The following is a 13,143-nucleotide window of genomic DNA, read 5'->3' on the forward strand; positions in this document are numbered from 1 at the left end:
GTTATACTATGCATTTACTGTAGTATACCCTGATTTGCCAGGTTTCTAAATATGCTTTACTATACCTCACAGTCTTGTACTATGTTCACCTGTGCTTTATTACACTTTGCTATGCATTTACTATGGTAAACTTTTCTAAGGGTATTAACTGCTTTCAGCTGCTTCTGCAGATTTAGTACGTGGAATGGCTTTGTGAAGTGCAGACCTATAGTAAGCAAAGCGTGTTTGAAAGGGTTGAACTCCTCTCTGCTTCAGCTCTCAGAGTGTGTGTTTGAAAGGGTTGAACTCCTCTCTGCTTCAGCTCTCAGAGCGTGTGTTTGAAAGGGTTGAACTGCTCTCTGCTTCAGCTCTCAGAGCGTGTGTTTGAAGGGTTGAACTCCTCTCTGCTTCAGCTCTCAGAGCGTGTGTTTGAAAGGGTTGAACTCTCTGCTTCAGCTCTCAGAGCGTGTGTTTGAAAGGGTTGAACTCCTTTCTACTTCAGCTTTCAGAGCTGGCTTGGTTGCTTCAACCTCCTTTCTACTGATATGCACAACATAACCAAGACCCTTTATTGTGACGCTACTTTTCTGAAAGAAGTAAAACTTTGTAGGCTTTGCATACATTTGCTTCAGAGCAGGGCAAAGCAATAAAGCAATGCTTGTATCCCCTCCTTTTATCAGAATGAATTCAGAAACAAAAAGCAAAATATGGACACACACAAATAACTGACACTGTATTTAAATCTTTTTGAAAAATACATATTTTGTGTTGAATAAAATATACTTTCTGCAATAACTGTCACAGTATATCATAAATAATTAGTTAAAAATATCAAGCAAAACTAGCAGGGTTGTAGCAGGTGTTGGGAATGCTGAAACACTGGAGTGCTGCGAGGATTCCCGAATGGAAGTTTGAATCAGGTTCCAGTCTGGATTCTATTTGAGAACACATTTATCAAGATTGATGTGCAGGAGTGCTTTGCCAATGCAGCAGCTTCCTAATGTTTGTGATAAACAGACTGTGTGGATACATGGCATAGGCACGTTTTAAACCATACTGCCCATGCACTAGAGGAGGTAATAAATGCAGGTCTTCTGCCCTGAAAAAATAGCTTTACAAAAATCACTGAGCAGTAATTAATCAAGCATAACAGTATGTTACTACAAATCAATATACATGTGGAATATTAAGTAATATACTCCCTTATAAAAACTTGCCATTGTATATTGTATTTATCAGGCTTTTCCACTGCTTACCATTCTATCACAGTAGTACATCAATGCAATATTAAACTTTGTGTAGTGCAGCAAACTTTTTAAAAGGGATATCCAGTCATTATTTTTATAGTTTAAGATGGTTAAATTAATTGAAATACAAATGGAAAAATTATCACATCTTAAAAAAAATAAAATAAAATATCCTGAATAAGTATTATTGATTCATTCATTGATTGATTCTCAGGCTTCTTTCTTTGCAATTCAATTGTCAAAGTAAATAACGGAAATAAGAGCAGTAATGTTGTTAGTATTCTTTGGGTTGATTAAATAGTGCTTCTGCATGCATGGATGTATTTCCAGTAGCCTTGTTTTGAAGCACCCCAGTACTCATCACGAGGATCCAAAGTGCAATCTCAAATATGGTACAGCATTTCTAAACAACTTAAAACAATTAATTACAGTAAGAAAAAATTCAGTCAAAAAATAACAAATGTGATCAAGTATTGCATAAAAAAGGGAGTCAATCATGAGTTCCCTTGTTTGTATTGAGGGGTGTAGAGACGACTTCCGCTTCACTGTGCTATGCGTTCACAGACTGAACGCTCAGCTCACTGCTGGCTTCAGATTCCTCCACGCTCGACTCTTTGGCAAAGTTAATGAAGACCTGAGCATGAAGAAAAAACAAATGTCAACTTTCAAAAGGGTTGCAGGACCCCCTACAGTGTTTAAAAGAAACATGTCACATTATCTTCGCTGTATCCCGTGTTCTCCGTATCGTAGGCTATTTTTTTTTTTCAATATACGTCCTATAGTTTTAATTTGCACATCACAGGTAAATAAACAAGGTTATGGACTGTTCGCCAGAAGAAAGTGACTTTTCTTCTAGACTGCCCAGTGTATCCAGTTCTTGCTCCCTCCTGCGACCACGCTGATGCTCTGATTGAAATGATAGCGTATTGTGGGAGCAGCATTGCAGCATTGCAGCATGAGAGAGCGTGATTTGGATGCAAAATGGTCTTAGAAGATCATTTTGGAACTAAAACAGGCAGATATCAAGGTTAACATTAAGAGTGGGACAAAAAAGCTGCTGGCTTGGTTTGGTTTGTCTGAGTGACCGTGTCACACTTGTGAAGTTAACGTGTAACAGTCCATCAGTATGGGAACACTCCTGTCAGTGGTCTTTCTGTTATTGACATGCATGTGGTGAAATGAATAAGCATGCACCTACCTCATCCAGTGTGGTCTGGCTCACAGAAAAGTTTTTGATGCTCAGAGATGCTTTGTTGCGCTCCAGCTGGTCAAAAATATCAGCGATGCCCTCCGGAGCCACAGGGACATGGTACTCCAGCGTGCCAGAGTGGTGGTCCTGTGGAGAGACAGGAACAGAGAGTATTTCTGAGGTTCCTTGGGTGTACAGGGAGTTGTTCTTGTGTCCTGTACTCCAAAGAAGCATTCAAGTAGACTAGTTTGAAAAGACGACTTGTCCTGTCTTTAGATTCTGTCATGGAACGATTAACATTTTTACTATAAAAAACATATATATATATATATATATATATATATATATATATATATATATATATATATATATATATAGCTGTGCTGGTCTATATACAAGAAATTATATATCTATCTATTTACCAAGGTTGCATTACAGTAGTCTGTTATAGTAGTTGTTTTCTGGTTACAAGGAATGTGAGCCACTGGTGGAATGGCACCACATTTTCAATGGGATGAACCAGCTCTACTGCCTCAGCTACTGCACAGTCTTGACAGCGCTGTGATATTGAGGCTGCCACTCACCTTCAAGAAAGTGCTTGGGAAGTGAGACTGCATGAACGTGGTGATGTGTTCCACTTCCAGGCTGTTTGATGTGAGATGCATTTTCACAGTGAAGCCACTTCCAAATCTACAACGAACCGGAAGGGTTAGCATTGTGCTTTTCTTTTTAAGTTGATAAAAGGTGAAAAAACCCATGGGTAGAGACTGGCCTGTTCTTGATGTGCTGTAGAGAACCAAGACACCTGAATCGTCCTTTCACCATTATTGCCGCTCTGGTGCAGAGCGCCTCGCACTCTTCCATGCTGTAACATAAGACCATATCTACTTGACACAATGCTCACAGCAGTAAGATGTCTAATGCAAGACTTGCCATTTTCTCAGCCCATTGTATGGGACACCTAGCTGTGGTTTCACGGCAGTGCCACTTTTGTACAGTGAGACAGTACAAAAGTTTTACTCCTGTACAAAATACCCAAAATTGAACACACCAAAACTTGCATCTTTGCTATATATACAGTAAGTGGTTTGCCTTAAGAAAACAAGAAACGTTAGGGGAAAAGAAATATAATGAACTCCAAAATTCTACATTGTAGAAACTGTCCATAGTTGCACAGTAACATCTTTGTTTATTATTTTTTTACAGTATGTTGCAACAGTAGACTAATGAATGTCCTTGTTTCATTAGTCATTAATTCATATACTATAAACTGTTAAAACTGCACATAACTTTGGTTATGATTATTGCCACAACAACTTATTGCCACTGTGCTTAACTGGCACGGTTGGGGTGAATGATATCACAGAGCCCCCTACCTGTGGGAGGTTAGAACCACGGCACACTTCTCTTTCAGTTCCTCTGAAATGATGTTCCAGAGATGACGTTTGGATTTGGGATCCATCCCAGAGCTTGGTTCATCCTTTGAGTAAAGAGGAAACAGTTACCACGGGCTGCTCTGAATGAAAAAGGAGTGGACGAGATGAAACACAATCTGATAGACTTCCTCTACCACAGGGGACTGCTAAGATACAGCCTTCAGCGACTCGTTCAGTCATGCAGTGACAATAATTGTTTGAATGCAACAACACTGAATTTATTGAAAGAGTGATGCCCATGCAGATTTTTGTATCGGGACTCCACTAATTATCTGTTGCTGTGAATATTCATTCCTAGTGATATGAAAATACAGTCATTTGTACAGGATGAGAGGATTAACTTAACACCTCTAACAGGTCTGAGTGAAACTGCACCAGACGTGCCTGTGTCAGCTGCACGCTACCCCTTCAGTGTGACCAGAACATTGCCGCATGCGATCTCTGCAGATGGTTAAAGATTGTGTTCAGGAACATTTGCAAGCTTTAGCAAAGTGCAGCAGTGCCCAGGTATTGAGGTCAGTGCTGGTGTGCACAGTCCCTTACCAGCAGTAGGATCTGAGGGGATCCGATGAGAGCCAGGGCAGTGGAGAGCTTCCTCTTGGTGCCACAGCTGTATTGGCAGGTGGGCTTGTCTTTGTGAGGAAGGAGCTCCAGTCTTTGAAGGAGGTGCATCACCACCTTAAATAGCAAAGAACAAAGAACGATTGATAATACCATCAATCTGTCATCACAAATCACACTTAAACTGTCCAAAAACTCCAATATCAATAAAACTGCCTCCTATTTTCTTTTTTCATTAGGAGTACTAAAACCGATTTTTTTCTCTCTTTTTGGCCCCTTAAAAATGTAATAAGTTTAGTTTTTCCTCTTTTTAGTCTAAAATCACAGGATTACAATGAGCGCTTTTCTAAACGCTCCCTGGGTGATATTATATACTGTATTGCTGACAGCCTTTCTTGGGTAAGCATTGCAGAGATCTTGTGCTGCTTACGCTGTGAATTTGTTGGCTGGGAATGCCGCGGATCCTGGCGTAGTAGTACAGGTGCTCCTCTCCTGTCAGCAGGTCATCCAGAGCATCCACCTGCGGGCAGTAGCCAATACTGATCCCTTCCATGCTGCCGTCCATGATGTCCACTGTGCTCCTGCAATCAAACCCAGTGGATATTCAGCTTTAGAGCCAACAGTTGACGAACATATTAATATTAGGCATGCAAGTTCATAGATTTCCCTTTCTTTACCACCCCAAAACACTTCCTTGCATTACACTAATAAGTGTCCTGGTCCTTTCCTGATCCTCCTCAACAAAAGAAAAAACAGGAAAAACAAACCCCACAGCAGCCGAGCCAGGTTAGTTCCTATATTCCAAGCTCTATTGAATATCTTATCACATCTTGTAACAGTATATCTCTTCTATAAATCAAATGTTCAAGCAATAGATACCCGTTCGTGTTCTTGACGAGTGCGTTTCCATTGGAAGGGAAGATCTCGGCCGTCAGCATCTTAAAGGTGGTTGTCTTCCCTGCTCCGTTCACACCGAGCAGCCCAAAGCACTGGTATGGGTGACAAAGGCTTCTGTTGAGTCCCAGACCAACAGTGTAGAGCACACTCATGCAGTACAGTGTGGAAGAGCCTGCGCTCTTACCTCTCCAGCAGGGATGCCCACAGAGATGTTATTGACCGCCAGCACTTTCTTGTGGATGTTCTGATACAGTTTGCAAAGCTTGTTGAGCTGCAGCAGGTCTCCGCTGGCTTGACCGCTGTCCACTCTGTCCTGCTCTGCCTTCACATCGGGGTCCTCATCTGGAGCATGGAACATTACTGCTCTCATCCTGCACATCAAGATCCTGGGGAGGGTCAAGAAAGGGGCGGGGCTAGTGCAAGCTATCTGTTTGCAGTACCACTACACAGAGTATAACAAACTTTACTTTCACACTGTCAATTAACATTTCATCACTGCCCATTTAAATACAGAAGTTTTCGGTGCATACCCTTACTGACAACAATCCCATTGAGATCCCATTATGGTACCCAAGTAATACCCTGGAGAAAGTCAAATCAGAAACATTAGCAAATCACAGAAAACGCACATCTGGAAATTTCAGTGTGCCACTGATAGCACCCAGGTAATGATATGGCACCTTAGTAATGCAAAGTCATACCAAACCACTGAGGTACCATTTTCAAAATACTGGGGTACCTTCCTACCACTGGCTTGTTCAGTACTATTGTATCAGTAATGCTGGAGGGATTTCCGTATAAGAAAACAAAAGATGCTAAAACTGGAAATTTAGTAATGTTACCCCAGACTCCTATTATTTCCATAGCAGTTTGATCCATTCTTGCTTATACTAGGAGTTTAATAAAAACACACCTGAGCTTGTTCCCAGTAAACTTTGGCTAATCAAGCTCCTAATTAAACCTAGAATGTGTGAAACTGCTCTGCATTAGGAAACTTATTTCCTCAGTGTTTTAACAACATGGCCTCTAGACCAGCAATGTCAGGGCCTACCTCATCTTGCGCAGCAGCCAGGTGTTGAGCAGCAGCCTCAGCAGGAAGCAGAGGCTGCCCTGGACGGCCAGCGATACAAACATCCACCCGAGGACGTCCATGCTGAAGGGGCTCTTATAGCTGTCGATCCCGAACACAGCCAGAATATCCACCTGTAACTGCATGCGGGACAGCTCCATCAGGCCGTTCCCGAAGCTGAACTGCGGGAAGATCAGGAACACGCAGCTCATCACACGGTACACCTCTTTAATGTTCTGTGGAGGGGAACACAGAGAAAGCACAGGGACATCAGTCCCGTCAGTCAATCAGATTAGCACCCCAGCTGTACAGAGTTTCTCTCTCTTCATTCCTCGCATTACTTACGAGGTCGTCTTTCTTCAGCTCAGACAGGAAGTAGACCACCGAGGTGGAGATGATGGTGTTGATGGCGATGAAGAGGTTGATGGAGACGTAACAGATGAAAGCCATCTCCGCATTCTTGAAGGTACCAGCCAGGAGATACATCCACGGGAACGTCCCGAAGCTGAGGAGGAGAGCAAGACAATAATGTTACATTGTGTAAAAGAAAAGAAAAAATACCACGTTTACTTGATGATATTGTTTTTCTTATTTGTTCAAAATATTTTAACCATCATATTTTCCATCGGAAACCCCTCAAGAGCTTACAGACAATTCTGCAAAGGAAAGAAAGAAAGAAAGAAAGAAAAAGAAAGAAAGAAAGAAAGAAAGAAAGAAAGAAAGAAAGAAAGAAAGAAAGAAAGCCTTTATTTCTGCTCCCCTAAAGATGTATTTGGCTCGATGATGACTCTGTTTATTCACACCTGATTTTTTGGTGTAGTTTTTATTTATTTACTTGTATTATGCGCATTAACTGAGGAGCTGGAGTCAACTGAGGCAATGCAGTACAACATACTGAGGAGAGAAAGAACCGAAGGGACACAGCAGCTTCTCGGAGCAAGAAGCGCAACAAAAGCAATCACACATTTCCAGGTGAGTGCAGGCAGCCTGCCCGTTGCTATTGTTATTTATTACCACGAATTAGCTTGTGTTTGATAAATGAAGGTGGCACTGAGGTTGCTGAAAGCCCTGCGCTCTTTGAGATTTGATTTAGTATTTAGTGTTTCTGAACTAATTAAAAACTTAGAAACTCATTTATATTCCTTTTAAACAATTTGGGTCCTTGTCCACATGCTCTAGGGCAGCCTTAGGAGAATATGCAGCAGTAAAATCACCCTGCTATACATTAGTTCACAATTCACATGAACCAGCTCAGTCAAGCACTTGTGGGGTTTGTTTCCATGGTAATTGCTTACCCAAACAGCACCAGCAGCAGAGACACAGCCCCCAGGTTCTGTCCATTACTGAAGGCGGGCAGCTGGAAGGCAGCAATGGCAGCTATGGACAAGGCTACCGGGATCAGGTACAGCGTCTGAAAGGGATCAACAGCGTGGACACAGTTACATGAGAAAGTTTACAAACGGGAGGAGGCCATTCGGCCCATCTTGCTCGTTTGGTGTCAGCTTCAACAATATTACTGGGGAGTTCGTGCCAGACCCTCACAATTCTCTGTAAAAAAAAGTGTCTCCTATTTTCTGTTCTGAATGCACCTTTATCTAATCTCCATTTGTGACCTATGGTCCTTGTTTCTTTTTTCAGGTCAAAAAGTCCCTTGGGTCAACACTGTCAATACCTTTTAGAATTTAAGGCTTGAATCAGATCACCACGTAGTCTTCTTTGTTCAAGACTGAATAGACTAAATTCTTTAAGCCTGTCTGCATATGACATGCCTTTTAAACCCTGAATAATTCTGGTCACTTTTCATTATTTATCCAAGCATCTTGTTGGCCTTTTTTTATAGCTTCCCCACACTGTCTAGATGAAGACATTTCTGAGTCAACATAACCCGTAGGTCTTTTTCATAGATTCCTTCTTCAATTTCAGTATCTCCCATATGGTATTTATAACGCACATTTTTATTGCTTGCGTGCAGTACCTTATATTTTTCTCTACTAAATGTCATTTGCCATGCGTCTGCCCTGCCTATTTCTAAATGCTGTCTGGATCATTTTGAATGACCTTTGCTGCTGTTTGCCACCACTCTTATTTTGTGTCATCTACAAATTTAACAAGTTTACCAGACTCTAGTCATTAGTATAGGATTAGTAATAGCAGAGGACCTAATACTGATCCCTCTGGTACTCCACTGGTTACCTCACTCCATTCTGAGGTTTCTCCTATAATCAGTACTTTCTGTTTTCTACATGGTAACCACTCCCTAATCCATGGATTTCCTTGAATCCCTACTGCGTTCATTTTGAGAATTAATCCTTTGTGAAAAGCTTTCTGGAAGTATAAATAAACCATGTAATGTGCTTTGCAGTTCTCCATTGTCGATGCTGCATATCTCTTGATTAAATACACAACAGTATCAGTAGAGTGAAGGGGGGATTGTACATGAATAAGTTCTTCTAGATCACCATGCATGGTTAGATAATGCAGAGAATTTACATTTTCCGTAGTGAAAAATCACATTTATTTTTGCACTGCTAAATTTAGACTTACAGTACTTATCAGTTTCCATGAGTTTTAGCCCACTTTTTTTCAGATACGTGTTAAAAACCATTTTAAAGCAATTTTGATGGCTGTGACTAATATTATTTGTTTTAATTCTGTACAAAAGGAGCAATTGCTAGAAAAGCTGGAATTTCACTGCCTTGACTGGGACAATCGGACATGGGGAGAAAGGTAGGGGTTGCGGAGGAGTGGGGGTGCTTACCATATCATACATGAAGTTGACTATCCAATAGAAGATCTCCCCAACGCCAGAAATGTGCTGGAGACGCTTGGCACCCGTCTGATACTCCATGACCTCGTAAATAACAAAGTTGGCTGTCATGATGGAGTATCCCGTGAGGACGCAGAGGGCGACCAGCACGCCCACCAGACTGTGAACCCTGAGTGGAAGAGACAGAGAGAGGGGAGGTGAGACTGAACCCTGAGCGGGAGAGACAGAGGGAGGGGAGGTGAGACTGAACCCTGAGCGGGAGAGACAGAGGGAGGGGAGGTGAGACTGAACCCTGAGCGGGAGAGACAGAGGGAGGGGCGGTGAGACTGAACCCTGAGCGGGAGAGACAGAGGGAAGGACGGTGAGACTGAACCCTGAGCGGGAGAGACAGAGGGAAGGACGGTGAGACTGAACCCTGAGCGGGAGAGACAGAGGGAGGGGCGGTGAGACTGAACCCTGAGCGGGAGAGACAGAGGGAGGGGCGGTGAGACTGAACCCTGAGCGGGAGAGACAGAGGGAAGGGCAGAGAGACATGTTGCATTTACTAATCAGTGGCTGTAACCCCAGAGTTGTATACTTACACAGTATCCTCATCTAGGATGCCTCCTTTATATGGTTGGCTGTACACAGAAATAGCTGTAATGTAAAAAGAAAACAAGGGAAACATTAGGTTTCCTACATGCAAGAACTGGTTGAACTAATTATTGTGTTAGATAGATAGATAGCCCACCCCCATGGCAGCGATGATATTTTAATTTTCCAACAGTTATCAGCCTAAAACAAAATACCCTTAAATAATTGTATAAGGTATAACCGGAGCGATTGTAAATGCTGGAAGCACCTGCACTGCATCACTCCAATGAGGGGACAAAACGTCTTTGATCTGCAGCAACCTCTCAGACATGTGTAAATCAAAAGAAGATGAAGACCGTACCGTACTTCTGTGGATCCACACCAGGGGGCAGGTTAGCCCTAAGAATGAAGTTATCAAGGCTGTTCAGATAGGCTGGCATCGTGTGGTATCCTTCAGGGTTGTACCAGACCTACAAATAAAGAGAATACAGTCCTTACAGTATTCTCCATTGGTGTTATTACTGCATGTGAGTACAGTATGTTAAAATGATGTGGCAGCTTGCCATAGTGGATTTTCACACATTATAATGCCTATTTCCAAGAATCTTAACTTTTCCTGTAGAATAAGATTTCATTCATATGGCTGTTCGTGAACCATATCCAGATTTTCTATTTACAGTACTGTGGAAGCAGCACATATGCTTTTTTATTATTAAAATCTAATGCTCCACAGCATTTGTCCACTCAGCATACTTCAAGGAAACAGTCTCCCACACTAGTATCAAAACCTGGTCTCCACCTAGGATTTTATCCACTCAGAAAAAAGCAATTATCTCTTCAATTCTTCAGCTTGAATAAACTGAATTGTACAAATACCTCCGGGTCTCAATTAGTCTTGATAATAAAGATTTGACTGCGCTGGGAATTGAACTGGCGCGATGATTCAGTTTAGAGGAGATGAAATGTAAAATGCAAGGTGAAAAATGTAAAGTCTCCCGTGCAGACGATTGCCTTTAGTCTGCCCTGCCTCGTGTTCACCCCTTACCTTTGTCAACGTCCTGTTTGCTGGCACAGGGTCAAAATCCATCCGGAGATCAACTGGGAGAGGACCGCCGAAGACCCAGCCACCATACCTGCAATACGAACAGAGTGCAGAGATCAGTGTGCTTGCAGGAGCCCCCTCACAGAACTTTGTGATGGTACCATTTACAATGCTGTCACCAAGCTTTTACTATCACTTAATAGGATGTGTGAAGAGAGATGTCCTCTCATGCAGTTTGGACAAGAGGGACTGTGCAGGATGCAATGCTTTCAAACTGTATGAAAAGACAGGGTTATAATAAGAGACATCCTACAGATGAACTTGTAGCGTGTAAGCGCCTTGAGACTTACAGGTCTGCACAGGATATGACACTTGTGACAGGGTGCTCGTGTCACATGTGGGTAGCCGCTGATATGCATGACAGAGTTGAAAAATGCCTGCACATGCACGCAGGATTTATTGACACAAAGTAAATAAACAAAACAAAAGGGGTCATGTGACATTACCAGCATTGGTAACGCACAGAGGACACATACAGCAAGCTGTACAAAGGCAAAATAAAAATAGTACAAAAAACTATCAAAATAAAAGGTGCCGTAGAAACGGCGTGCGCTACTCCCTAAGATATGGAGGTCCTGCTTTATACACCTTTCTCTCTATACATTAGTGGGACTTACAATCCCTGAACTAATCTTCTCTCTTCAATTATACCCAAACCCCGACTCAGACTACTAGCAGGGCTGTCGGCGGTTTCACTTCGGATCACTCACGGCGATCAGGATTACACAGCCAGGTCTCCATATCCGGGTAGCGTGGACGGTGTTCAGCCCTTTGTCCTTGGCTTTGCAGCAGCTCCAACGTGAACAAACAGGACCTCTTTATACCTGACGCCCTGCTGATTATCCACAGCTGGCAATCACACACAGAAGACAGGCTCTCCCAGGAGCGTCAGGTACTTCATTAATTAATTACACACATTTACGTAATACTATTTACAATATATACACAAAATCCACTCTTCATGTGCAAGGCTCCTGCCCTGCCACAGCACTATATAAATTGAAGTTGTTGTTGCAATGTGTTCAAAATCACAAAAAGAATGACTGTACTCAGGAGTTATTATGAAACATAAAACAAAAACCGTTGGTAAAAATTGTCAGAACGTTAGTATTGTCAAGATGACATCCTTAGCGGCTACTCTCTCCTAGGTGATTTCTAATGAATTAACTGAATGGTTTACAATGCTTCACCACCAGCCTGATTCTTCTCTGTGACAGTAATGCTTTTGCTCGTCTTTACTGCACGCCGTCATTATTTCAACACATTATACCACAGTAATGGTTTGTTAGGGCTGGCTCAGCCCACAGCAGGAGCACAAGTAGCTAATGCAGTAACACTAACAACAGGTGGCTGGATTTCCAAAACTATCCCCTCTCCCCATTTTCATTTAGATGTCCCTACTGAATTCATAAACTGAAAAATGTCCTGGATATCAAATCCTAAACCAAACCCTTTTCCTGTATGAATGGAAACGGGCTTTCTTGAAAGCAAGACGTTTACTGACCCTGAGTAACACTAACGATAGCACTCCCATACCTGTTCTGGATGAAGCTGTTTGCTGTAGAGAGTAGGTAGTTTTCTACATTCAATTGACTCAGGTTGTACACTGTTTGCAAGGAGGGGGCCTTTTTATGAGGGGGTACATAATCATCTCTTGGGCAGAGCTGAAAAAAAAAATGCAGAAGAAACTGTTGAAACATATGGCAAGAACTGATAGTTTACAATTCGTAAATGTTTCCTATTGTAAAAGAACAGCACAGTGTGATCAAAGCATAGGTAAGACACTGTGGTTTTATAAAAGGTGGGTTTAACTATAGAAACAAAGAAAGTAAGTAAGAAAGTAGACCAGGTGTTTGGGACTCTGCCCCTCTTACCTGAACAGTAGTATTGCAGTCACATGGCTTGTATGACACAGGAGCTTTTCCACTTGAAATCCAGTCTCCGGACCCCTCTTTATTCAGACATTGGCTGGAAAAACAACACGCTCTGTATTTCAGACCACCTGAAAAGCAACATGCTGTACCGGATTTCAGATCTCCGGCACGCACTTTTAAACTAGGATTCCTGCACATCCATTATCTTGCGATCTTCACTTTGCCATTTGTTGTCATACCTCACGAGGGTGCAAGTAACAGCATGTATACTGTGCAAGGTGCAATACCAGTTCAACAATCACACAGGTACAGTACTGGAGTCCACCACAAGGTGACACTGACATTCCACTTGGAGAATCTCTTCTCTGTAGTATTTTAGCATTTTAATGTTTTGTTAAAAATGACAATAATATATGAAACACTACATTATTATACTATATTGAAATCAT

At 42.1% G+C, this 13,143-nt stretch overlaps 1 protein-coding gene across 1 annotated transcript in view; it reads right to left on the minus strand.

Annotated features, from left to right (window-relative positions):
• Nucleotides 1-684: 684 nt before the first annotated feature.
• Nucleotides 685-13,143, minus strand: part of LOC121322458 (ATP-binding cassette sub-family A member 12-like) — a 49,496-nt gene continuing 37,037 nt past the window's right edge. The window contains exons 42-59 of the mRNA XM_041262481.1: nucleotides 12,695-12,788; nucleotides 12,357-12,484; nucleotides 10,764-10,851; nucleotides 10,080-10,188; nucleotides 9,727-9,781; nucleotides 9,137-9,314; nucleotides 7,674-7,789; nucleotides 6,724-6,883; nucleotides 6,361-6,614; nucleotides 5,494-5,695; nucleotides 5,292-5,401; nucleotides 4,843-4,993; nucleotides 4,395-4,529; nucleotides 3,792-3,895; nucleotides 3,188-3,280; nucleotides 3,000-3,105; nucleotides 2,425-2,562; nucleotides 685-1,860 (exon numbers count right to left, since the gene is read on the minus strand). Of these exons, the coding sequence (XP_041118415.1) occupies nucleotides 1,777-1,860; nucleotides 2,425-2,562; nucleotides 3,000-3,105; nucleotides 3,188-3,280; nucleotides 3,792-3,895; nucleotides 4,395-4,529; nucleotides 4,843-4,993; nucleotides 5,292-5,401; nucleotides 5,494-5,695; nucleotides 6,361-6,614; nucleotides 6,724-6,883; nucleotides 7,674-7,789; nucleotides 9,137-9,314; nucleotides 9,727-9,781; nucleotides 10,080-10,188; nucleotides 10,764-10,851; nucleotides 12,357-12,484; nucleotides 12,695-12,788 (2,305 nt within the window). The 3' untranslated portion in view covers nucleotides 685-1,776. The remainder of the gene's footprint in view (nucleotides 1,861-2,424; nucleotides 2,563-2,999; nucleotides 3,106-3,187; nucleotides 3,281-3,791; nucleotides 3,896-4,394; nucleotides 4,530-4,842; nucleotides 4,994-5,291; nucleotides 5,402-5,493; nucleotides 5,696-6,360; nucleotides 6,615-6,723; nucleotides 6,884-7,673; nucleotides 7,790-9,136; nucleotides 9,315-9,726; nucleotides 9,782-10,079; nucleotides 10,189-10,763; nucleotides 10,852-12,356; nucleotides 12,485-12,694; nucleotides 12,789-13,143) is intronic.

This window comes from Polyodon spathula, chromosome 10 (assembly GCF_017654505.1).
Source record: "Polyodon spathula isolate WHYD16114869_AA chromosome 10, ASM1765450v1, whole genome shotgun sequence".
NCBI classification, from domain to species: Eukaryota; Metazoa; Chordata; class Actinopteri; order Acipenseriformes; family Polyodontidae; genus Polyodon; species Polyodon spathula.